This window comes from Muntiacus reevesi, chromosome 3, assembly GCF_963930625.1.
Source record: "Muntiacus reevesi chromosome 3, mMunRee1.1, whole genome shotgun sequence".
Taxonomy (NCBI): domain Eukaryota; kingdom Metazoa; phylum Chordata; class Mammalia; order Artiodactyla; family Cervidae; genus Muntiacus; species Muntiacus reevesi.
In genome coordinates, this window is record NC_089251.1 from 2,508,034 (window position 1) to 2,532,500 (window position 24,467).

At 53.0% G+C, this 24,467-nt stretch overlaps 2 protein-coding genes across 2 annotated transcripts; both read left to right on the forward strand.

The window, feature by feature from the left end:
- The first annotated feature begins 257 nt into the window (after nt 1–257).
- On the forward strand, nt 258–6,777 carry MED22 (mediator complex subunit 22). The gene is made up of 5 exons (XM_065928136.1): nt 258–476; nt 987–1,148; nt 2,570–2,650; nt 3,432–3,640; nt 5,975–6,777. Exons 2-5 carry the CDS (start codon nt 1,026–1,028, stop codon nt 6,165–6,167), a joined length of 606 nt encoding a protein of 201 aa, XP_065784208.1. The 5' UTR covers nt 258–476; nt 987–1,025; the 3' UTR covers nt 6,168–6,777.
- An 811-nt stretch (nt 6,778–7,588) lies between these two features.
- On the forward strand, nt 7,589–14,272 carry SURF6 (surfeit 6). Its single transcript, XM_065928130.1, has 5 exons — nt 7,589–7,939; nt 11,544–11,738; nt 12,084–12,172; nt 12,990–13,199; nt 13,292–14,272. Exons 1-5 carry the CDS (start codon nt 7,846–7,848, stop codon nt 13,769–13,771), a joined length of 1,068 nt encoding a protein of 355 aa, XP_065784202.1. The 5' UTR covers nt 7,589–7,845; the 3' UTR covers nt 13,772–14,272.
- Nucleotides 14,273–24,467: the final 10,195 nt, after the last annotated feature.

Sequence of the window (24,467 nt, forward strand, 5' to 3'; positions counted from 1 at the left end):
TCCGTCCCCCAGCTCCGCACTGCGGCGCTGCTCTCCCCGGATGATCATCCCTCCCTGCCAGACGAAGGCGGGGAGTCTTATCCAGCCCCAAGGTGGCTGAGCGAGGCCCTGCAGGGTGCCCCTCGCTCTGGGAAGTGGAGGCACCCCCGCGCGGTCGCGCTCCGAGGAGGATGGCGGCGGATAGAGCTCAGACAGCCGAACCGGCACAACGAACGGAAAACAGACTCACCATCTTGAAGGGCTGGCGTAGAGAGAAAGGACGGAGAATTGTGGGTAATTTGTAGGCGCCCTCGGAGATCGCGAGAACTGGCGCCGGCGCGGGATTTCGGATTTAAAGAGAAAGAACTTCGTTTTCCCTCCCGCTCGGTCGGGGGCGGTACCTAGAGCGGGAAGAACCGTGGGAGCCCCAGGGAAGGACCGCGGAGACTGACCCCGGAGGGGCGCGCGCTTGTCCCCCCAACTCCGCCCCCAGCGAGGTACCCAGCGGGCCCCGGCTCTGCGGACCCACTGCGGGAGCTGGGGCGGCGTGGCTCGGTCGGCGTCCTTCTGGTGGGGTTTAGCCCCTCGCGAGTTCGGTCGGGGAGCCTCGCCGCGCGGGAGCGCGCGCAGCCCGGAGGCACCTGGCGCGGGGCGGGAGGGCGGTCGGTCCCAGGACGGAGGAGCCCCGACGCGTCGTGGGGCGGCCCTCCAGGGCCCCCGGCGTGGAGACGGGGGAGGCAGAGTCGGGATAGGACCCGAGCGGCTCCTCGGGTCCGCGCGGGCCGGCGGGGACGTGCGTCAGCCTGGCCTCCGAGAGGGCTGCGCCGGCGCCGGCCGAGTGGTCGTCAGGGTCCGGCCGAGGGGGCGCAGACCAGAGGAGAGCCCGTAGCGCGCGTTTGGTGGAAAGGGCATCTCCGGAGAGCCAGCCCGAGGGTCCTACCCAGGCTAGCGCCTGCAGCGGAGAGAGGGGCCGGAGCTGGCCTGCTCACACCCAGACTCGCTTCCAGGTGCCCCCCGCCCCGTCCTGCGCTGCCTGAGGCCCAGCCATGGCCCAGCAGAGAGCCCTGCCGCAGAGCAAGGAGACGCTGCTGCAGTCTTACAACAAGCGGCTTAAGGACGACGTCAAGTCCATCATGGACAACTTCACCGAGATCATCAAGACCGCCAAGGTGGGTGGGGCCGCCGGTCTCCGGCTCCCTTGAAGACCAATACTGAAGTGAGGAGAGCTGAGTCGGGGCGTCCGCTTTCAACAGCACCCACTGCACGTGGGTGCTCCCAGCCAGGTGGTGGCCATCCTGCAGTGAGCCCCCAGGCAGGGCCCTCGTCCCCATGGGGAGAACGTTTGGGAGGGTGGGGGAGGGGGTGACCGCAGCAAACAGGGAGACAGGTAAATCACCAGGCTAATCACAGTCCCTGGGGAGGCATTTGTATGGGACTCCAGCCACAGTGCTGGGATCCAGCGTCACTTACTAGCAGCAAGGGGTTGGATGAGGTCTTGCCTTCTCAGTGCCTCAGTGTCCCCTGCAGCATGGCGTCCTTGTCTGGCTGGATGAGTTTATCTGCCTAAAGCAGTCACTGGGGACTATTGTGATAGCATGTGGTCGGGAGAGAAGCTGGGGAAAGCCCCTCATGTGGGCAGAGAGAGGGTCAGCAGCCGGTTCTGGGCAGGCAAGCCCACTGACTGGAGTGGGGCTGCATCTCTGCATGACTGTCCAGTCCTGTAACTCGCTTGAGCCTTAATAGTGACGATGGCAGCTAGTGCTGTCAGTGATATTTAGTGCTCACGTAGTGTCAGGCTGAGCTGTGAGGGCCCTTTGTGTCCGGTCCCATTTAATCGTCACGATAATGCTATAGGGCAGGTTATTACTCTCCAATTCCTTTTCAGAGGTGGGAACAGAGACTCAGAAGCTTTAGCATCCTGCCCCAAGTCAGGATATTTTGTGAATATCCAACAGGCCTGGGATTGGGACCTGGGAAATCTGGGTCCCTACCTCTTAGAGTGCCCTGACCCCTGCCTGCATCCTGGCCTGGTGGGTGGGTTGGGACAGTTAATAGCCCGGACCTTGGACAGGACAGGTGGAGCAGGACTCCTGGGTCCTCCATTGACCGTCTGAGACACCTGGAGTGCACTCAGGTCTGTCCCGGCTTCAGGTCTGCCCCCCAGGGAAGATTGTCCAGGCTTCAGTTGAGAGTTTCGTAAGATGATGGTCAAGTGCTTAACACAGTGCCTGGCACCCAGAAAATCCTCAGAAAATGGTCACTTAAAAAAATACACTGTCCTTTTCTTCATCCATTCAGGAGGTCGCTGAGTGCACGAGCTGAAAAGATGGGGCCAACCCCTCCTTGCACCTGGCCCAGCAGCCCTCGTACTTGGGCATCTGTTGGTCCTGTGAGGGTGCCCCTTACCTCCTTAGAATGGGGCGGGGGGTGGGGGGAGCTGGAGCATGTGGCCTGAGGTCTGGGGGCAGCATCTGGTACAGAGGGCAAGATAGGCCACAGGGTGTGGCGAGTGTGGGTGCACCAACGCCACCACTGGGTACCTGTGGGCCGGGGCATCTGCCCACGCTAGACTTTCTCATTTGCCCTCCAGATTGAGGACGAGACGCAGGTGTCAAGGGCCACTCAGGGCGAGCAGGACAACTACGAAATGCACGTGAGAGCCGCCAACATCGTGAGTCACCAGGTGGAGGGGACAGTCCAGGCTCCAGAAGCCTGTGGTCTGCTGGGGTTCCCGGGGGCAGAGGGGCAAACCTCCCTTTGAGAGGAGGGCTTTCCTCGGCAGCTGAGGGAGGGGCTGGCATGTAGTGGGTACGGCCACTCTGTCCAGTGCTGGGCAGGGGTTACAAAGAGGTCAGCCCTTCCTCTCTGAAGAGTCTCTGTAAGTGCAGGTTCTCTATACACAAAGGTTTCTTATAAGTAAAGGTTCTATAAATGCAAAAAGCAAACGGCCAGATGAAACAGGACAGGCATCTTGATCCCTTTCAATGCCACGGAACAAGCAAACCCACGAAGCGTTTCCATGGGTCCACACCCAGGATGGAAATGCATAGCGCAGGGTCCTAAACGGTAGGACCCACAACTGGCAGGTATGCTGGCCCTGACTAAGGAAGAACAGGGCAGGTTAAATGGACGGCAGTTTTGTCTGGGGTTCGAGGTTTTCAGAAGCAGGATACGTGATTGAATAAAGTGTGCGACTGGCCATCATACCTGCAGGAGTGGAAGCCAGAGGCCCGGTGGCACCTGCCATGGCAGGAATTCACGTGCCTGCAGTGGCTGCCAGGGACCCTGCCCTCCCCTCGCTCACCTTCTAGTCCCTCACTTCTGGCGATGACCCTGTGTGAGTGCCGTGGCCCCACTTCGAGGATGAGGCCACCGCTGCCATTGCCTACCCGGCGTCAGGCACACGGAGGCAGGCGGCCCCTCACCATGCCGCTTGATCCCTACGGCCGCAGGTCCGAGCCGGCGAGTCCCTGATGAAGCTGGTGTCTGACCTCAAGCAGTTCCTCATCCTCAACGACTTCCCGTCGGTGAACGAGGCCATCGACCAGCGCCGCCAGCAGCTGCGCGCCCTGCGGGAGGAGTGTGACCGGAAGCTCGTCGCCCTGCGGGACGAGGTCTCCATCGACCTCTACGAGCTGGAGGAGGAGTATTACTCGTCCAGGTACAAATAGGGCTGGACCCCGTGCACGGCGGACCTGCGGACCCGGGCCCGGCCAGCAGGGGTGGCCCAGTCCCACCCGGCAACCCGAAGGTCCTTGCTTCCAAACCTTTCCTGGTCTCGGCAACAGAACCCTTTGTCTGGGTTTCAGAGCAGACCTCAGGGTCAGAACATCTGATCAACAGACAGCTGATGCTGCCTCCCGGGGCCCGGGCATCAGAATGAAAATCAAAGCCTCGAGGGTTGGGAGGGCCAGGCCAGCGTTTCTGTCTGGGGGCCCATCTGTCTGTCTGAATCGTCTAATCCAGGTCTAAACATCCCAGCCTCGCAGGGCCAGCGCTCTTGGCTGCCCAGCCCCCGTCCAGGACCCCAGTGCTTGCCCAGGGTTGTGATTCGCCGTGGGTGTCACTGAACACCCACTCTGTGTGTCGGGGTGGGGGTTCCTGGGAAGGAGGAGGAGAAAATCCAAGTGGAGTGTGGCCTTGAACGCCAGGCCTGGGCACTTGGACCAGAATTCCTATTCAGCTCAGCGTTATTCACAGACCACAGCCCTCCTGCGCACTAGGCCCAATCACAGCAGTGGGCAAGGCCTGAGACGCCAGCCCTCGTGGCCTGCTTACAATTCCGAAACCTAGGCAGTTTGAGCTGGAGGGACCCCAGGAAATCAGAATCCAGGGGTAATTTACTTACGGGGAAGCTGAGGCTGGAGAGGCTTCACACATCCGTCGTTAGCTTGGAAAAATCAAGACTCACTCCAGCAGACACGGGGTTGGCACCCCCTCGCCCTCGCTGGATAAACATGTCTTTCCTATCATGGATTTTCATTGCTCCTTTCTGTCCCGTGGCGGCCAGGCTGGGGCCAAAGATGCCCAGAGCCAGCGTGTCTGTGGCCTGAGGCTTGATTGCTGTGTGCATTCCAGTGCCACTCCTCACGGTCCCTCCTGCCTTTACCTTCGTGGGAAGGGACAAGTGTCACTGCTCAGTTGGAGTGGTTTAAACTCTTCCAGAGGGTTCTGGGGCCACCTCTCATCCCTGATGCCTATTGGCTCAGCAGACACACAGTAAGTGCCTCCTACATAGTAGCCTTCAGGGAGGGGTCCAGAGTGGTCCCTGGGGGGGGGTTTCAGACCCTGCTGGGGGCATTGCTCCTTATGTCTTTGTGTTTGCCCCCTTGTGGCCCCCATGGGCCAGGTCCATGGACTGAATGTCTGCAGGAGAGAGCTTAGCCCTGCCTCTTGAGGCTGAGGGCAATGGGGGCTGAAGGGGAACGCCTGAGAGCCAGGCTCCTCCTGTCCTAGCTCCAGGCCGTCAGTCTGGCTCAGAGGGGTTTCTAGTCCAGCCTGGAGTCTTTGAGAGGCTGAGGCCCTCCATCTGTGGTGCCTGTGGTGGCCAGGGCTCAGCTGAGCCAGGGCCAGCCAGCTGTGGGCCCCTCCCTTCTTGTCCCCTACACAGGCGGCGTGTCCCCCCGCCCCAGCCACCAGCGCTCAGCCCATTCTCCGCGTGCATCTCCACTGCCCACAGGCTCGCTTCCCCGCTTTCTGCTCACGATTTGCTTTCTCTGCCTCTCGCCCTCCACTCTCTGCAAAACTCTGTTCTGTGTCCAGGATGGTTCTGAGGCTGGATGCTGGGGGCGGGAGCGAGAGGCAGGATTCGGGAGGAAGCCCGTGGGACAAGTGTGGGGACGGGCACACTTGTGGACGGCCTCCACGAGACATGCTCTGTTCACCTGCATCCCTGCCCTGAGAGGCCAGCCGTGCTGTTCCCACACTAGATGAGATCTGGTGCGTTCAGTGTGGCGTGGCCATAGACTGTCCTCATGTTAGAGACAGGAGCCTGAGTTCAAGGCGCTGGGTTTCCGTTTGAGGTCACACAGCTGGTGCAGGGCTGCAGGACAGAACGCCAGGGCCTCTGCTTCTAACCGACACCCCATTCAGGCTGAGTCCCAGGCCCAGAGAGTAGACAGGGTCTCTGCCCCCAGGGGCCTTGAGAAGTGCAGGGACCGTGGAGACCACCTCTGGATGCTGGTTCCTGCAGCTAAAGAGTGGAGCTGGCAGCTCCCTGCAGGAGGAAGGCAGCCGGAGCCAGGAAGGACACGGATGGGTCAGTGGAAGGGACCTGCCGAGGTCACACAGCCTGCCAGTGGCTGGTCCCAAATGGGTCCCTGTAGGAGCCCCTGGAGGACCCGGAAGCAGGCGCAGCACCCTGTGCACACGGGAGGAGGGGAATGCAGGTCTGGGGTGTGATCTGTGTTTCCTTAACTGCTTCTATCTTGCTTTCCTTCCCTGGCTTCATCTCTGCCTGCTCCTGTCTCTCCCTGGGTTTCTGGTGGTGGAAAAGCTCAAGTCTATGCGAAGCTAATGATCTGCCTCTGTGCGAAGCTTACTGGAGGCTGGACCCGGACACAGACTCCGCTGACTGCCCCTCAGCCCCTCTGCTCGCATCCCCGGAGCCCAGTGCTGGCGGCCCCCTGCAGGCTGCAGCCCCTGCCCACTCCCACACTAGTGGCCCCGGCCCCACGGAGCACACCTGAGTCTCCTGCCCACCCCACCCCCCGCCCCAGACTCCTAGGATTTTAGGAACGAAATCCAGTCCTCTCCTCTAGGCCCACCCCAGCCTCCACTCCCTTCAGCCCTGGTGCCCACTTGGGGAGCCACTGTGGCTTCTTTGGGAACCTTGTCAGCCCAGGGACAGCCCACCTAGGAGTGTTGGGGGGAAGGAGTGCCCCCCACCATTCCAGGGTGGCCCATCCTTCCTATTTGCTGCTTTCTGGGCTGGCTAGAAGGGAGTTTCCAGGAGAGTTTGTCCCACTGAGGACCTGGCAGCAGGGCAGGAGGGTGCCCAGTGTTGGGAAACCTAACCTGTGCGTGCTGTTTACCGTGGGGGAGGGGGCCGTGCTCAGCTCTGCCCACTGCCTCACCCTGAGGCTCCTCTGCTAGCTGACTGCCCCTGCAGGGCTGTGGGGAAAGGGGGCTGCCCACTCTCATGGAAGTCAGGCAGAGTGCTTCCTAATTCTGTTGCTGCATATATTGGGTTATTTTTGTAGTAAAAGACTGTTGAATAAAACCACCTCTGCCCTTTTGCATCGGTTGGTTCCTTTTGTTTTTGGACCACTCAGTCTCCCAGTGACTGTCGGAAAAGAGCCCCTGGGCTCTGCCTAGTCAACCTTGGCCTTCAGGTCAGCCTTCTGGCCCTGGGGGGCCGTATGGGCATGGGGATCATGGATGCATTTCCATTGCCTGGAGAGAGCTGGCTAGGATCTAGAAGGGCCTCGATAGTAATACTTAGTGACTGTATTAGAAACTGCTACCGTTACTGCATGTCATGTGGCCCGGAAGTCTGAACCTCCGGTTGCCCCCCCAAGTCGGGGCTGTGGTTACCGGCATGTCAGGGAGGACCGACCGCGGGCTCCAAAGGGGGTGAAGTGTTGTGCTCCGTGACCCTGAGAGGGGTCAGGACTCAACCCAGGTGGAACGAGGCCCCGTACCTGGAGCCAGGTACTGTTACCCAGAGGCTGTTACCCAGAAGAGCCGGGACGTCAACCCTGCGCCCTGTCTCCTTCCAAGAGGGAGGTCAGCGTCCCAGTGTATGGAGGAAACGACAGCCCACGACCCGACACCTCCGATATTCGGAATTTATCACTAGTCACCAAGAACCACACACTCGACGGGGCCACCGCCGCGTGTTTTCTTCATCGCTTGCATGCCCGGGGCTTGGAACCTGCCTGGCGCGCAAGTCCTTTCCGGACGAACGCGGTCTCGCCAGCTTCCCCTTGGGGGCTGAGCTCCAAACAGGCCCCAATTACTGCGGGTCTATTACAGTCGCCCGCCCCCGCCCCCAGGTAACCGGGGGTCCGCCGCGTACGGGGAGCCGCCTCTGCCCCACAGTGCTTTGCGTTCCGCCCCACAGTGCTTTGCGTCTCCCGCCCCAAAGGCTTCTTCCGGCGGCACCTAGGCCCGGTTAATCGAGCGCGGCGCGCTGGCGGCTCGGCGCTCGGCCAGCCGCGCCTGCGCACGTGGTGATTTCCGGCGAGCGTTGCTGGGCGGGTGAGGGTCTTGTGAGAGGGTCTCCTGAGGCGATCTTGTGGTGAGGGTCTTGTCTTGTGGTGAGGGCCCTGAGGGCCCGGTGGCGGCCCGGAACGCTGCACCCCGGCCCTCCTCGCTCCGAGCAGGACGGTGAGCGAGCCCCGGCCGACCCCCGAGCCTCCAGCCATGACTTCTCTGCTAGCGAAGGACGCTTACCTGCAGGGCCTGGCCAAGAAGATCTGCTCCCAGCCCAGCGCCGAGCCGCAGAAGCGCAAATCGGGTAAAAGCGCAGCCCGGGGGGCCGGGGCGGAAAGGGCTTCGGAAGGGGGACCCCGTCCATCCTCGCGGCGCTCCCGTCCCCACTCCGCTGCAGCGCCCATGAGCCGTCTTCGGGCGGGGTAGAGGCGCAGATGCGTGAAGCAGGTCTGCGAAGTACCAGAGGGAGATACCGTGAGAGACGCTTCGGGGCCGCGCTACTGCCCTGGCCCGTTGGGGGCCCCTGTGTCGGAGTCCGAGGGGGCTCAGGCGTGCGCCCCAGCAGGCAGGAAGCTCGGCCGGGGTTTGGTGGAGGTGACTGTGGAACAGGCTCGGCCAGCTCTCCACATTGGGTTGAAAGACTGGTGTGAGCGTTGATGAGAAAAATGGCTTGTTCAGCCCCTTACTGTGGGTAGTGTGGGGAGAAGGGAGGAAGAAGATGGCTCCTGCCAGTGGGAGCGTACACGGCAGGGGTCGCAGGGCCCCCTCATATACACAAATAGGCGAAGCAGACAAAAACTGCCTTGTGGGGAGCCGGGGCTTGTAAGTCCTGTCCAGCCTTGGAGGAGAGGGAGAGCGGCAGAGACGGGCGTGGACCTTCCAGAGGAGAAACGGACTTTCTTTATACCAGGAAAACCTGTTCACTCTAGAGGTTAAGTGAGTTTCTCATCACTCAGTGAAAAGTTAGATGTGTCTTTCTAGTTCCGTTCCTGTGTATTTGTCCCTGAACCAATTAGGTCCCTGCTTGGTGCACTCATTTCTCATTTTCCTTTTAAAATGTAAACATTTTCTCCACCTTTTCTTTGCCAGATATGGGACCTTAGTTTCCCAACCACACATTGAACTCAGGCCCTTGGCAGTGAGAGTATGGAGTCCTAACCACTGATTCGGTTCAGTTCAGTTGCTCAGTCGTGTCTGAGTCTTTTCCACCCCATGGACTGTGGCACCCCAGGCTTCCCTGTCCATCACCAGCTCCCAGAGTTTGCCCAAACTCATGTCCGTCAAGTCCATGATGCCATCCAGTCATCCCATCTGTCAGCCCTCCCATCTCATCCTGACTCCTTCTACTCCTGCCTTCACTCTTTCCCAGAATCAGGATCTCCAATGAATATTTGGTGTTGATTTTCTTTAGGACTGACTGGTTTGATCTTGCAGACCAAGGGACAGCAACTCCAAGAGCTTACTCAAACTTCTGTCCATCGAACTTCTGCCATTCAACCATCTCATCCTCTGTTGTCTCCTTCTCCTCCTGCCTTCAGTCTTTCCCAGCCTCAGAGTCTTTTTCAGTGAGTCAGTTCTTCACATCCGGTGGCCAAAGTATTGGAGCTTCAGCTTCAGCATCAGTCCTCCCAATGAACATTCAGGACTGATTTCCTTCAGGATGGACTGGTTTGATCTCCTTACAGTCCAAGGGACTCTCAGGAGTCTTCTCCAACACCATAGTTCAAAAACATGAATTCTTTGGTGCTCAGCCTGCTTTATGGTCCAAATCTCACACCCATACATGACTACTGGAAAAATCATAGCTTTGACTATATGGACCTTTGTTGACAAAGTGATGTCTCTGCTTTTTAATAGGCTGTCTAGGTTGGTCATAACTTTTCTTCCAAGGAGTGTCTTTTAATTTCATGGCTGCAGTCATTTTGGAGCCCAAGAAAATAAAGTCTGTCACTGTTTCCCCATCTGTTTGCCATGAAGTGATGGGACTGGAGCCATGGTCTTCATTTTTTAAATGTTGAGTTTTAAGCCAGCTTTTTCACTCTCCTCTTTCCCTTTCATCAAGAAGCTCTTTAGTTCCTCTTCACTTTCTGCCATAAGGGTGGTATCATCTGCATATCTGAGGTTATTGATATTTCTGCCGGCAATCTTGATTCCAGCTTGTGCTTCATCCAGTCCAGCATTTTGCATGATGTACTCTGCATATAAGTTAAATAAGCAGAGTGACAATATACAGCCTTGACGTATCCCCAATTTTGAACCAGTTCATTTTTCCATGTCCGTTTCTAACTGTTGCTTCTTGACCTGCATACAGATTTCTCAGGAGGCAGGTAAGGTGATCTGGTATTCCCATCTCTTTAAAAATTTTCCACAGTTTGTTGTGATCCACACAGTCAGAGACTTTAGTCAATGAAGCAGATGTAGGTGTTTACCTGGAAATCACCTTGCTTTCTCTGTGATCCAACTGATGTTGGCAGTTTGATCTCTGGTTCCTCTGCCTTTTCTAAAACCAGCTTGAACATCTGAAACTTGTCAACTTATTATGTACTGTTGAAGCTTGGCTTGGAGAATTTTGAGCATTTCTTTGCTAGTGGGTGAGATGAGTGCAATTGTGCGGTAGTTTGAGCATTCTTTGGCATTGCCTTTCTTTGGGATTGGAATGAAAACTGACCTTTTCCTGTCCTGTGGCCACTGCTGAGTTTTCCTAATTTGCTGGCATATTGAGTGCAGCACTTTCACAGCATCATCTTTTAGGCTTTGAAATAGCTCAGCTGGAATTCCATCACCTCCCCTAGCTTTGTTCGTAGTGATGCTTTCTAAGGCCCACTTAGACTTCGTACTCCAGGATGTCTGGCACTAGGTGAGGGATCACGCCATCGTGGTTATCTGGATCTTGAATATCTTTTTCGTATAGTTTTTCTATGTATCCGTGCCACCACTTCTTAATATTTTCTGCTTCTGTTAGGTCCATACTGTTTCTGTCCTTTATGATGCCCATCTTTGTGTGAAATGTTCCCGTGGTGTCTCCTAATTTCCTTGAAGAGATCTCTAGTCTTTCCCATTTTATTGTTTTCCTCTATGTCTTTGCATTGGTCACTTAGGAAGGCTTTCTTTGCTATTCTTTGGAACTCTGCGTTCAAGTGGGTATATCTTTCCTTGTCTTCTTTGCCTTTTGCTTCTCTTCATTTCTCAGCCGTTTGTAAGGCCTCCTCAGACAGTCATTTTGCCTGAACTGTCAGGGAATTCCCTTTCCACCTGTTAATATGGAAGTGTGTGTGTGTGTGTGTGTGTGTGTGTGTGTGTGTGTGTGTGTTCAGTCGCTTAGTTGTGTCCCATTTTGCGGGCCCTGTGTACTATAGCCCGCCAGGCTCCCCTGTCCATGGGATTTTTTCAGGCAAGAGTACCGGAGTAGGTTGCCATTTCCTACTCCAGGGCATCTTGCTGGCACAAGGATCGAACCCGCATCTCTTTGGCAAGTGGATTCTTTACCACTAGCACCACCTGGGAAGCCCAAAATGAAAGCTTATGTTGTTATTTTTTATGACTACATAGTTTGTTGTAGGAGGTGCTATCATTGTCCCTGTGGATGGGTATTTAGGTTTTCTTTTTTCACTCAAAAAAGGATACTATGATGAACATCTTTGAGGCCAGATCTATCTGCTCACCAGGAATGAATTTCACCAAATAGACCACTGGGTCAGCGTGTGGGTGTTTTTCAGGGATTGATAAGTGTGACCAGTCTGCTTTCCAGGAGGTGTGTGGTTCTGAACTCAGTGGATGAGGGTCCCCACAACTCCCATCTCAACTGGCTTTTGGCATCCTTCTGGAATCAAAACCTTTGCAGGACCTTCTTACCTACTCACTGGGTCACAGAGATTGAAGTGGCAGCCCTTTCTCGTTTCTTGTTTCAGCTGGCAAAACTCAAGTCTCAGAAGCTGCTGCACCCCCCAGAAAGAGGAGGAAGAAAGCGCAGAAGAAATCCCGGGAGCGGGAGAAGACTGCAAAGCCCAAGGCCCAGGCCCCTGCGGAGAAGTCTGAGGCCAGGAAGCCAGTGGCAGCCAAGGAGGAGGAGGAGGAAGCCGCCCGCTCCACCAGGGCCCCGGCAGGTGAGGGGGGCAGGCAGGCAGGCAGGGCCCCCTGGGATCTGGGATAGGTGCAAATGCGGCCCTCTCTGGTTGTAGCAACACGATCAGGTGCACTGGGTGCCTCAGGAGTTGGCGGCACCCAGAGATGGGTTTGGCCCGTGCTACACGAGCAAGCCCTACCCTGGAGGCCAGTCCAGCGTGAAGAGGTGAAGAGCTCACTGGACCTGCCCTGCAGGTCCGCTGGTGGCCACTGGGTGGGAGGAGGCGGCCGCACACGGAGGCTCAGGCTTTGAATCGGGCCGCTGGGGGAGGGCACAGGAAGGTCGAGAGGGGCTCTCCTTTCGGATTTGGGATCCTCCTTTGCAGATGGCCTGGCCACAGAGCCTGACTCGTTATTCGCCTTGGATGTTCTGCGGCAGCGCCTGCATGAGAAGATTGAGGAGGCTCGGGGCCAGGTAGGTGGGGGGCGGGGGGCCGGCAGGGGTCTCGGTGCTGCAGGGCTTTCCCCACCCTGGGGCTCTCCGAGGTCGGCTCCCTGCTCTGCCGGCTGTCACGGGCCTGACAGGAGGGCCTTGGCAGCTCTGTTCAGCGGGAGGCCAGGTGCCATTCTTCTCATTTGGGGGGGCGGTGCAGGCTAAGCCCCCATGTTGAGCTGCTGGCTCTTCTCTGCTGTGGCCTTTGAGAGGCTCGGGCTCCTCCCTCAGCAGCATTTCCTAGGCGTTTGTTCTGATTGTCCTGACGGCTCCTGAGGTGAGCCAGGGCCTGAGATGAGGCGACCTGCCCCAGGGGACCGCCACAGGCCCGACCCTCCAGGATGTGAACCAGCCTCAGTGCCGAGTGCTGAATGGGGTCACCGCCCCCTCCTTTTCCTGGGGGCCCTGCCTTCCTGTGGCGGTCCAGACGCTCTGCCCCGCGGAGCTCAGTAGCGCCGGGTCTGCACAGGCGGCGCTGCCTCGTCCTGACAGAGCCTCCCCGCCTGGTGGGGCGCCTGAGCCCGGCTGACCGGATGGGGGCGGTGTGCGCCTTGTCGGGTCCTCGGGTAGACTCGGTGGCCCCTTCTGGGGAGCAGCCCTGGCGTGTGGCCTCTGCCTGGAACTCGGGAGGTGTGGTTCTCACGGCGACCCCTCGTCCTTCTCTCGGGTGCACCCTGGGGCCTGGTCATCCTGGGGTGGAACGCCGCGCCCCGCCGGCCCTTCTCCTGACCTGATTGCACGTGCTAAGCTGGGGGCCCGTTACTAGAACTTTGTGAGTGAGCGCGGGATCGCCCTGCAGGGTAGCGTCAAGGAACTGTCTGCCGCCGTTTTGGAGAAAAGACGCCGGAGGAAGCAGGAGCGTGACCGGAAAAAGAGGAAGCGGAAGGAGCTGAGAGCAAAGGAGAAGGCTGCTGCGGCACCGGCACCGGAGGCGGCAGAGGCCGCCGAGCCGGGCCCTCGGGTGCCCGGGGCGGAGACGCAGGCCCAGCCGGGGCTGCTCTTCAACAAGGTGAGAGCCCTGCGCTGCCACCAGGCGGGCGGAAGTGGGCCCCCGAGGCAGGCGGGGAGCAGCCCTCAGCTCGCGCCGCCCTCTCCCCCGAGGTGGAGGTGACCGAGGAGGAGCCGGCCAGCAAGGCCCAGCGCCGGAAGGAGAAGAGGCAGAAGCTGAAGGGGAACCTGACGCCCCTGACGGGCAGGAACTACCGGCAGCTGCTGGAGCGCCTGCAGGCGCGGCAGGCCCGGCTGGAGGAGCTGCGGGACCGGGACGCGGGGCAGGCCCAGGAGCTCGAGGCCAAGATGCGCTGGACCAACCTGCTGTACAAGGCGGAGGGCGTGAGGATCCGCGACGACGAGCGCCTGCTGCAGGAGGCCCTGAAGCGCAAGGAGAGGCGGCGCGCTCAGCGCCTGCGCGCCTGGGAGAAGCGCACGGCGCACGTGGTGGGCAAGATGCAGCAGCGGCAGGACCGGCGGCGGCAGAACCTGCGCAAGAAGAAGGTGGCCAGGGCCGAGCGGCGCCTGGAGAAGGCCCGCAAGAAGGGCCGCATCCTGCCCCAAGACCTGGAGCGCGCCGGCCTGGCCTGAGGCCCGGGCTGCCCGGCCCCATCCCGGGTGGGGCAGGCTCCGGGGGAAAGCGGACTCTGCCACGTGTCCCTCGCCAGCTTGTCCCGGGCTTAGGCCCCACGTGCAGAAGAGCCTTCAGATCCGGGGAAGGGGGTGATCCAGCTCTAGCCGCCTCTTACTGGCCAGAGGCTCCTTGCAGGTTGTGGAGCAGTGGACCAGGTAACTGTGAGGAGGGAGTGGGCATCTAGGGAGGGCTTTGCTGGCCACCTCTTCCTCTCATTGTCACAGGAGCAGGAAGGGCATGGCCTCTGTGACTGCGGTGTTAGCCCCCGGCTCGCTTGGAAAGGGTGGAAACCAGCTCCTGCAGCAGAGCTGAGGTGGAGTTGATGGGCTTGATAATGGAGAAGGCAGGTGGCCCCAGGCTGCCTGTAATTGAGTTACACCAAGTTGATATGTAAAGTGGGTAAAGAGAATTTAAGGTGAAGATGGTTATTAAAAATTCTAACTACTAAAAGATAGAAACAGTGTTATTGGAGTAGGAGGGAAAAGATAATGGAGCTGGATGGATAGTATCAGTCTAGGGGGAGGCGGGAGAGAAGGGGTAAAACCTGGAGAACTACGTGGGGTGAATGGAAGGTACACAGTGGCAGACAGGTAAGTCCAGGCCCACAGGCCGTCACAGTGAAGGCACGCAGATGAATTGTATGGTATGTGGATTGTATTTCAGAAAGACTTAGTAAAATTCTTTAGACTAAATTCCAGTTAAGAAACAGATGGTAACCAAAACAAAACTGGTATGACTGTATCACTAGATAAAGATGTGTTACTAGAATTTAAAAGGTATTACTAGAGAGAAAAGATGTCACTGAGTAATGAAATGGGTTCAGATCACCTGGAAGGTAAAACAGCCTTGCGCCAGAAACAGCTTCAGATCTGTCTAACAGAAGCTGACACAACTGCAAGGAGAAGTCAGTTCACAAACCCAAGTGGGAGATGTTTAATATCTGTACTAGGGACTGATGATCAAGTAGACAAAATCAGATGGATATGGAAGATTCAGCCGAGAGCGTTTATAAGCTCGGTCTGATGGACGCACAGCGGCCTCTGTTCTGAGAAAAGCGTGTGGGATTTCCCCAGCAGTCCAGTGGTTCTGTTCCGTCCAGTCAATCAGTCCCGGCAAACTCTTGGAGATCCCATGGACTGCAGCACACCAAGCTTTCCTGTCCATCACCAACTCTTGGAGCTTGCTCAAACTCATGTCCATCAAGTTGGTGATGGACTCTGTTCCAATGCAGAGGTACAGGTTCAATCCCTGGTTGGGAAACTTAAGATTCCAGATGCTGCGAGGTGCAGCCAACATTTTTTTTAAAAGAAATTAAAAAAAAACAACCTCAAGCACACATGGGACAGTGGTGAAAACTGACCATCACCTAGTCCACAAAGCCAGTCATATTTCAAACTTCAGCATCATACAAAGTGTGTTATTGGGCCATAAAACATTTTTAAAATTTCAGAGGTAACTGTTACATATTTGGAAATTTAAAAACACACTTCTAAACTACCTGTCAAAGAATCCTCATAGATGTGAGAGACTGTTTAGGATTGGAAGATAATGGAAGTTGTGCATTAAAATTTGTGGGCCACAGCTGAGGCAGTGCAAAAAGCACTTTATAGCCGTAAAGCTATGCTTCTGTGTATCCTTGGTTATAAATGTTAGGAAGCGATTCCATCATGTAGTACAATTTCCTGCTTGACCTAGAGCCTCATTCCTGGGTTGTGTTGACCCACTCTGCCCCTGGCAGTTGCTTCCGAATTAATGCCCACACATTGCAGTCAGGAGAGTTGGGAGAGTATGACCCCCTGTGGCAGTCGCAGGAGCGTCTCATCGCCTGGTGGATGTGTACCATTGGGTATTCCGCTCCTTCCCCTGAAGCCCGGAAGGCCAGGAGCATGCCCCTCCAACCTAGAGTGCTGCTGTGGCCTTACTTTCATGTAGCTGGTGTGCGAAGCCAGCAAATGGTGCATTTTGGTGGCAGGTGGCATCAAGCTGCCCTGGACGATAGGAATTAGAAGAAAGGGTGAGGAAGTATGGAGCATTCACCTGGTGGGAGACCGTCTGTGTCCAAGTATAAACGCAGATGGTGCTGCAGCCCTGGTGCAGAGGACAATGCTGGTGGCCCCGGGCTGGGCCACCTGCGCCCCTCCCCGACCCACGGCTGGGGGCTGATGGTGCACAGAAGCAAGGACGTGCCACACAGGGTTTGGGGCAGCAGAAGCATCTCACTTGCAGGGAAGAGAACGTTACTGGTTGAGTCTAGGAAGCCTGATGCCCACTTGGGTGCTGTGTGCCTCGAGTGCAGAAAGTGAAATGCAGAGTAAAGAGAACTCTCAACAGGCCTCATATCTCATTTTCAGAACCAAATGGCAAGAGTCTCCAGGTAGGAAAGTCCCCCTCCGGGTCTGTCCAGTGAGTTGGAGAAAAATAGCCCTAACCAGGATACGTTCGTGGACTATGGTTCACCAGGAACTGGGGTTCCAACAGTCCTGCAAAGACAGGGTGGTCTTAGCCCACTGGCCCCCTTTGGGTAAAGCTGGGAAGAAGGCCCCCAGCCAGCCTTTCCTTCTACTTGGGGGCTCCAGGACTTGGGTGAACTATGGTTAGAAATTCAGCGAGGGGCTGTAAGCGATTGAGTAGCTCAAGTGAAGCTTCTGTTCCCCAGAGCTGCCGCCCAGGCGCAGAGGGCAGAGAGCTGCCCCCAGACCCCCGTGGGGGAGTCACTGTGCTGCTTCTCTGATGCTTTTCCCGGGACCTTGGGAGAGGAGTCTTCTGTAGGCTCCCCAACCTATGAGGTGGGTGGGCAGGTAACACAGTTAAGACCCTCCAACAAGCCTGCCCCTCTACTGAGAGTTCTTGGCTCTTATAAAGTTATTCCTAGGGATTTCTGGAAGGTTCACCTAACCTGAGCATGGGCCACTGTGGGTTCCAGGTTTGGCTGAGCAGCAAAGGAAGTAATGGGATTCTTTGCAGTTCCCTAGCCAGCCCACTAGATCCTGCTTCTGGAAGGAACCACGTCGGAAACCACCACTCCTTTCTTGGCCAAGCACTTCTAGAATCAGTTCCCACATAGTTTTTTTTTTTTTTTTTTTCAAACTTTTTTTTTCTTTTTTTAAAGGGAGCTTTTCAACTTTTTTTAAAAAACAATTTTATTTATTTTTGGCTGTGCTGAAAATTCGTTACTGCCCAGGCTTTTCTCTGGTTGTGGTGAGTGGGGGCTCCTCTCTATAAATAAATTGGCTTTATTTCCGTGTCCTCTTGTGGGGCACAGGCTCAGTAGTTGCGAGACACTGACTTAGTTGCTCTTTGTATGTGGTATCCTCCCAGATCAGGGACCGAACCCATGTCATCTGCACTGGCAGGCAAATTCTCTACCACTGAGCCACCAGGGAAGCCCCTCAAACTCTTCTGACTTTGACTTGGTAATTGACCACATGGGTCCTGCTGAGATCTCACTCTTACGTATCAGTAGAGACAAGGTGAAATGGAGGAAACCGGCTTCACCTTGGAAGTAACTGCCTCAGATGAGAGTTTTTAGATGGGGCAGGGACTGATTTCTCAAGGTGGTCCTTGGTAGGTTGGATATTCAGAGTGCATGAGGTACCCAGGATTGTCCAAATACCCCAATTCAATTCCCAGGACTGATGAGTGCTCCAACTTTCCCATGAGAGATCTGGTAAGATTGTGAATTCACCTGTTGGTAGGATTTGCTGGTGAACGAGCTAAAACTTTGGTTTTCCGTTAATTCAGTCTTGGCAGTTGCAAACTCAGAGATTCTTCTACAAAGTAAGAGAAAGTTCCTGATTCTCAGCCCTTGTCTTAACCTAAAACTTTAGGACTTGGAGCCTGTCGTTGTCTGTTGACTACCCAGCACTGTTAGAGGAGACCTCCACACCCACTGCCTTGAGTAGTCCTTGAGTTCCTCAAGTCTTTCTCATTGTTTTTAAGGTGGTGTCAGCTAGTCTCAAAGTCTTGCCTTCAAGAGATACTTGTCTCTGGTGTCTGCATCTCCAGCTGAGTTGTTTTGTAGCTGTGTGTCAGTATATCCAGCGTCCCCTCCCTTGGTGCCATCTAGATTTACCCTCTGCCAAAATCATAGGCTTCCCAGTGGCACTAGTGTAAGGAATCCACACACCAATGCAGAAGACGTAAGAAATGTGGGTTCAGTTCCTGGGTTGGGAAGGTCCCCTGGAGGAGTGCATGGCAACCCACTCTGGTATTCTTGCCTGGAGAATCCCACGGGCAGAGGAGCCTGGTGGGCTACAGTCGATAGGGTTGCTAAGAGTCAATATGACAGAAGCGCCTTAGCATACACAGCTAAAATCCAGCCAGATAACAAATCCCAGATTTTCCCTAATTCATTCATGACAGGTCATGTTATGTTGCATTCACAAAAGTGCTTCTTAACAAAACTACTAGTTTAAAGCCACACTGATAACTGGATATGTCTTAGCAACTATGAATAGAGTGAAGTGTCCTCAACTGGATAAAAGTTTACCAAAAGTGTAAAAAAACCATCACCCTTAATACCATCATCAGAGCTTTCTTGCCAAGATCAAGAGCACGGCAAGAATGTCGCTTCTCACAGCTGCTGTTCAGTGCCACACGAGAAGTCCTGGCACATGCAACAAGACAAGAAAAACAAAACACGCAGGCTGGGAAGGAAGAAGTCAACCTGTCCTTGCAAATGACATGACCATCTATATGAACATCCAAGAGACAACAAAACCTGAAACTAATAAGTGATCATGTCAGGGTTGCAGGGTACAAGGTAAACATGTGAAAGTCAGCTGCTTTCCTGTATACCAGTAACGAACAATGGACTTTGAAACCAAAAATGTATTATCATTTACACTATGTGAAAATTGATACAAGCATACCTCACATATATTGCAGTTTATTGCAATGTCCCAATATTGCAGATAGCCAGACCACCACAATAAATGGAATATTGCAGTAGAGTCACACCTTTTTCTTTTGTTTCCCAGAGCATGTGAAAGTTATGTTTACACTATATTGTGGTCAGTTATTAAGTGTGCAATAACATGTCTAAAAAAATGCACATACCCGTACTTTAATTTTGAAGATATTACCGAAAAATGCTGTCATCTGAACCTTCAGTGAGTTGTATTAAAATCAAAGATCACAGATCACTAGAACAAATACAATAATAGTGTAAAGTTATCTTTCAATATTGTGAGAGTTGCCAAAATAGGACATAGAGACATGCAGTAAGAAAAGGCTGTTGTAAAATGGTGCTAACAGATTTGCTTGATGCAGGCTTGGTGCACCAACCTTCAGTTTTTAAAAAAGCAATATCTTTGATGTTTAATAAGGCAATGTGCAGTAAGAGGAGGTGTGCCTGTAAAAGGGAACCTTGCTAAAGTGGAGCTGAAAGGACAGAAGCAGACGCGCTCACTCACATATCACTCAACACAGCGTCCATAGGAGATGGGCCTTGCCTCTCGGGCAGGAACGACGCCACTACTGCCAACAGGAGGAAGAGAGACTTTCTCGATGCCTGGTGACAGCTCAGTGTCTGGCTGTCACAGCTCAGCTAATGAAATCCACTGTGCGTCAAACCCTAGCTTGCTCCCATGGACACTTAATTTCTAGTAGCCCTTCCCAACTCCCCCTTCTGCTCTATAAACGAGTTTCCTTGCAACTTCCGTGGAGGCCCAGTGGCAAAGAATCTGCCTTGCAATGCAGGGTCAGTGGGTTCAAACGTTGGTCAGGGAACTGAGGCTCCATATGCCACAGGGCACCTCAGTCCACAAGGAAGAACGCCCGAGCCCATGCACCACAGCTAGAGAGTCCATGCGCTGCGAGGAAAAGGTCCCGGTTACCCAAGGAAGATACGTGCTGCAACTAAGACCTGATGCAGCCAATAGGTTTTTAAAAAAGTCTCCTTTACTGAACTTGCATGCAGTTCACCACAGTTGCATGTCCTGAATTGCAATTATTTGCTGCTCCTGAATACCCCTTTTTTTGATTGGTGGTGGTGAAATAACTGGCTATCTTATTGCTTTAGGTTAGCAATTAGCTTCCCCAAAATGAATTAGGAATAAGTCTAACAAGCTATATATTTGATCTATATACCAAAACTCTGATGAAAGAGACCAAAAGAAGAACTAAATAAATGGAGAGAGATTCTATGCTCATGGGCAGGGAGACTCGATGTTGTCAAGGTGTCACTTCTCCCCAACTTGATCTACTTGCATTTCCAGCAAGTTAGTTTCTGGATATTGACAGACTTATTCTAAAGTTTATGTGGAGAGACAAAAGACCCAGAACAGCTGACTCAATATTAAAGGTTCAGAAGGATGCAGGTGGAGGACTGACACTACCTACCTTCAACACTGTAATAAAGCTACAGTAATCAAGACAGCATGGTATTGGCAAAAGAGGACCCAGAAACAGACCCACAAACACGTAGTCAACTGATCTCTGAAAAGAGAGTAAAGGAATACAGTGGAGGTGAAGAAGGAAATGGCAACCCACTCCAGTATTCTTGCCTAGAAAAGTCCATGGACAGAGGAGTCTGGCGGGCTGAAGTCCATGGGATTACATGACTGAGCATGTGTGCACGAGGGTGGAGGGAAATGGGTTGGTAGCAATAAAGTGGTAGAACTAAAAAAAAAAAAGAGGAATACAGTGGAGGGAAGATAGTCTCCTGAACAGACGGTGCAGGAAAAACTGGACATCAACCTGCAGACAAACAGCCTAGACCTTACACCTTACACAAAACTTAACTCAAAGTGGATCATAGCTCTAAACATAAAGTGCAAAACTATAAAACTGAAAGTGACAATGACTAAGAAAGCTAAGTGACCCTGGGTATGGTTATGACTTTTTAGAGACAAAAAGGCATTATACATGAAAGAAGTAATTGATGTGAATGACTTCATTAAACACTTGTGCTCTGTGGAATACAATACCAAGGGAATAAGAAGAGACTTATTCTTCTAAGCCATAGACATAAGACAGACTAGGAGGAAATATTTGCAAAGGATGCAACTGATAAAGGGCCATTATCAAAAATATTCAAAACAAAAACAAAACCCTCTTTAAACTCAGCAATCACAAAGTGAACATGATTCAAAATGCACAAAAGACAAGAACAGATAACAGGGGAGAGATTCAGGAGGCAAGTAAGCACATGGAAAGATGCTCAACGTATGTCGTTAGAGAGAGGCAAACCACAACAGCAGCTAGATATCACTAACACGCCTGCTAGAGATGGCCAAATGCAGAACACTGACAATGCTGAATTCTGGTGAGAAAATGGAGCAGTACAGTTTCATTCACTGCCAGAGTGCAAAATGATACAGCTGTGTTAAAAACACTGGCAGTTTTTTATGAAATGAAACAAGCTCTTACCATATGACCCAGCAATCATACTCCTTAGTATTCACCCAAATAAAGTGAAAATTTATGTCCATGCAAAATCCTGCAGAAGGATGTTTATCACAGCTTTATTTACAATTGCCAAAACTTAGAAGCAATCAAGATGTCCTTCAGAGCAACCTAGATGTTCATTGACAGATGAGTAGAGAGAAAAACTGTGGTACATATATACAATGGAATATTACTCAACTATAAAAAAGAATATGTTCGAGTCAATCCTAATAAGGTGGATGAACCTAGAGCCTATTACACAGAGTGAAGTAGGTCAGAAGGTCAGTTGCTTAGTCGTGTGACTCTTTGCGACCCCATGAACTGCAGCACGCCAGGCTTCCCTGTCCATCACCAACTCCCGGAGCTTGCTCAAACCCATGTCCACTAAGTCGGTGATACCATCCAACCATCTTGTCTTCTTTTGGCCCCTTCTCCTGCCTTCAATCTTTCCCAACATCAGGGTCTTTTCCAATGAATCAGTTCTTCGCATCAGGCAGTCAAAGTATTGGAGTTTCAGCTTCAGCATCAGTCCTTCCAATGATTATTGAGGACTGATTTCCTTTAGGATTGACTGGTTTGATCTCCTTACAGTCCAAGGGACTCTCAAGAGTCTTCTCCAACACCACAGTTCAAAAGCATCAATTCTTCGGTGGTCAGCTTTCTTAATGTCCAACTATCACATCCATACATGACTACTGGAAAAACCATAGCTTTGAGTAGACGGACCTTTGTTGGCAAAGTAATGTCTCTGCTTGAATATGCTGTCTAGGTTGGTCATAGCTTTTCTTCCAAGGAGCAAGCATCTTTTAATTTCATGGCTGCAGTCACCATCTGCAGTGATTTTGGAGCCCCCCAAAATAAAGTCTCTCACTGTTTCCCCATGTATTTGCTGTGAAGTGATGGGACCAGATGTCGTGATCTTAGTTTTCTGAATGTTGAGCTTTAAGCCAACTTTTTCACTCTCCTCTCTCACTTTCATCAAGAGGCCCTTTAGTTCTTCTTCACTTTCTGCCATAAGGGTGGTGTCGTCTGCATATCTGAAGTTATTGATACTTCTCCTGGCAATCTTAATTCCAGCTTGTGCTTCATCCAGTCCAGCATTTCACATGGTGTACTCTGTGAAAGTTAAATACATTAAATAAGCAGGGTGACAATATACAGCCTTGATGTACTCCTTTCCCGATTTGGAACCAGTCTGTTGTTCCATTTCCGGTTCTAACTGTTGCTTCTTGAGGTGCATACAGATTTCTCAGGAGGCAAGTAAGGTGGGCTGATATTCCCACCTCTTTAAGAATTTCCCACGGTTTGTTGTGATTCACACAAGTATCCACACACAACTATAAAAAAGAATGTCTTCAAGTCAGCCTTAATGAGGTGGAGCCTATTATACAGAGTGAAGTAAGTTAGAAAGAGAAAGACGAACACTGTGTATTAACACGTGTGTGGAATCTAGAAAGCTGGTATTGATGAGCCTGTTTGCAGGCAGCAGTGGAGACGCAGACAGAGAGAGTGGACTTGTGGACACAGTGGGGCAAGGAGAGGGTGGGGTGAGCTGAGAGCAGTGTGGAGATGTATGCGTTACCGTGTGTAACACAGAGGCATGTGGGAGTAGCCGTGTGACCCGGGGAGTCGGCCGATGCCCGGTGACAGCCAAGAGGGGCTGGGGTGGGAGATGCGAGGGGCGTTCACGAGGGAGCGGGCACGGGTGTGCCTGGGACTGATTCGTGCTGATGTGCGGCAGAAACCAACACAGTGTTGGAAAGCAAGTGTCCTCAAAAAGAAAAAAAAAGATGTCCTTCAGGAGGCCAGTGGATAAATAAATGTTGGTCCATTCAGACCAACATAAATACATAATACTAAGTGAAAGAACCCAATCTGAAAAGGCTACAAACTGAATGATTCCAACTATTTATGACAGGCTGGAAAAGGCAAAACTATGCAGACAGTAGAAAGATCAGTGGATGCAGGGATGAAGGGGGGATGGAGGGATGAAAAGGCAGAGCACAGAGGAGGTTTAGGGCAGTGAAACAACTCTGGATGATACTGTAATGGTGGATACATGTCATTACACATTTGTCAAAACCCACAGGATGTACAGGGGTTTCCCTGGTGGCTCAAACAGTAAAGAACCCACCTGCAATGTGTGAGACCAGGGTTCGATCCCTGGGTCAAGAAGATCCCCTGGAGAAGGGAATGGATACCCATTCCAGTATTCTTGGCTGGAGAATTCCATGGGCAGAGGGGCCTGGTGGGCTACAGTCCTTGGGGTCACAAAGAGGCAGACACGACTGAGTAACTAACGCTTTCACTTTTCACTTTTGAAGGACGCACAGCACCGAGAGTGAATCTTAACGTAAAGTGGACCTGGGTGATAATGCCATGTCAGTGTAGGTCCACTGATCATCATCTGTGGTGCACGATGTCAGTAGTGGGGGAGGCTGTGTGTGTGGAGACAAGAGGTTTGATGGGAACTGTTTGTGCTTTCCACTCAATGTTGCCGTGAACCTAAAACTGCTCTTAAAAAAATTAGGGACTGCCCTGGCAGTCCAGTGGTTAAGACTTCATGCCTCCACTGCAAGGGGCGTGGTTTCAGTCCCTGGTCAGTGAATTAAGATCCCACATGCTGCTTGCCATGGCCAAAAAAGTAGTAATAATAAAGTTTATTAGTTGAAAAAAACAGAGTGATCATTGAAATGGAACGCTTTTCTCTGCAAGTGTGATGTGTCACTTCTGGTCACTCTTCACTGCCCAAAGCAAGTCACATGGCTACAATTCTTCCCAGGGCCTGGAGAGAGAGAGCAAGGATGTTCTTAAGAGCCCTAATGCCTCCTGAGCAAATGTCACCTGCCGCCACTCTTAGCACAAATTTTTATGTCATTCAGGACTCTTAGAAGCAATTAATTTAATTGCATTAATTAATTTAAGCAGAAAGGGGATTTATTAAAAAGATACTAGGGCAAATCCAATTTGAAGATTCCTCTATTCTCCTTTCAGAAAGTACCACAGAGCAACTCAGAAAGAAAAAAAACAAAACAAAACCAGAAACCACCTCCTAGAGGTAACTGAAGATGCATTTAATATCCTGGACCATAAAAAAGTGGACAGGGTGTGGAAAGTAGTAGAGATACGTCAGGAGAGCCAGATGAAGGGAGGAGGGGTGGTGCTTGGCTCCACATCTCCGGAAGCATTGCTGAGTCCCCTTCTCCAAGGTGCAAACACAGAATCCCGCTCTAGCAATGAGGATGGCATGGGCAATGCAGCAGT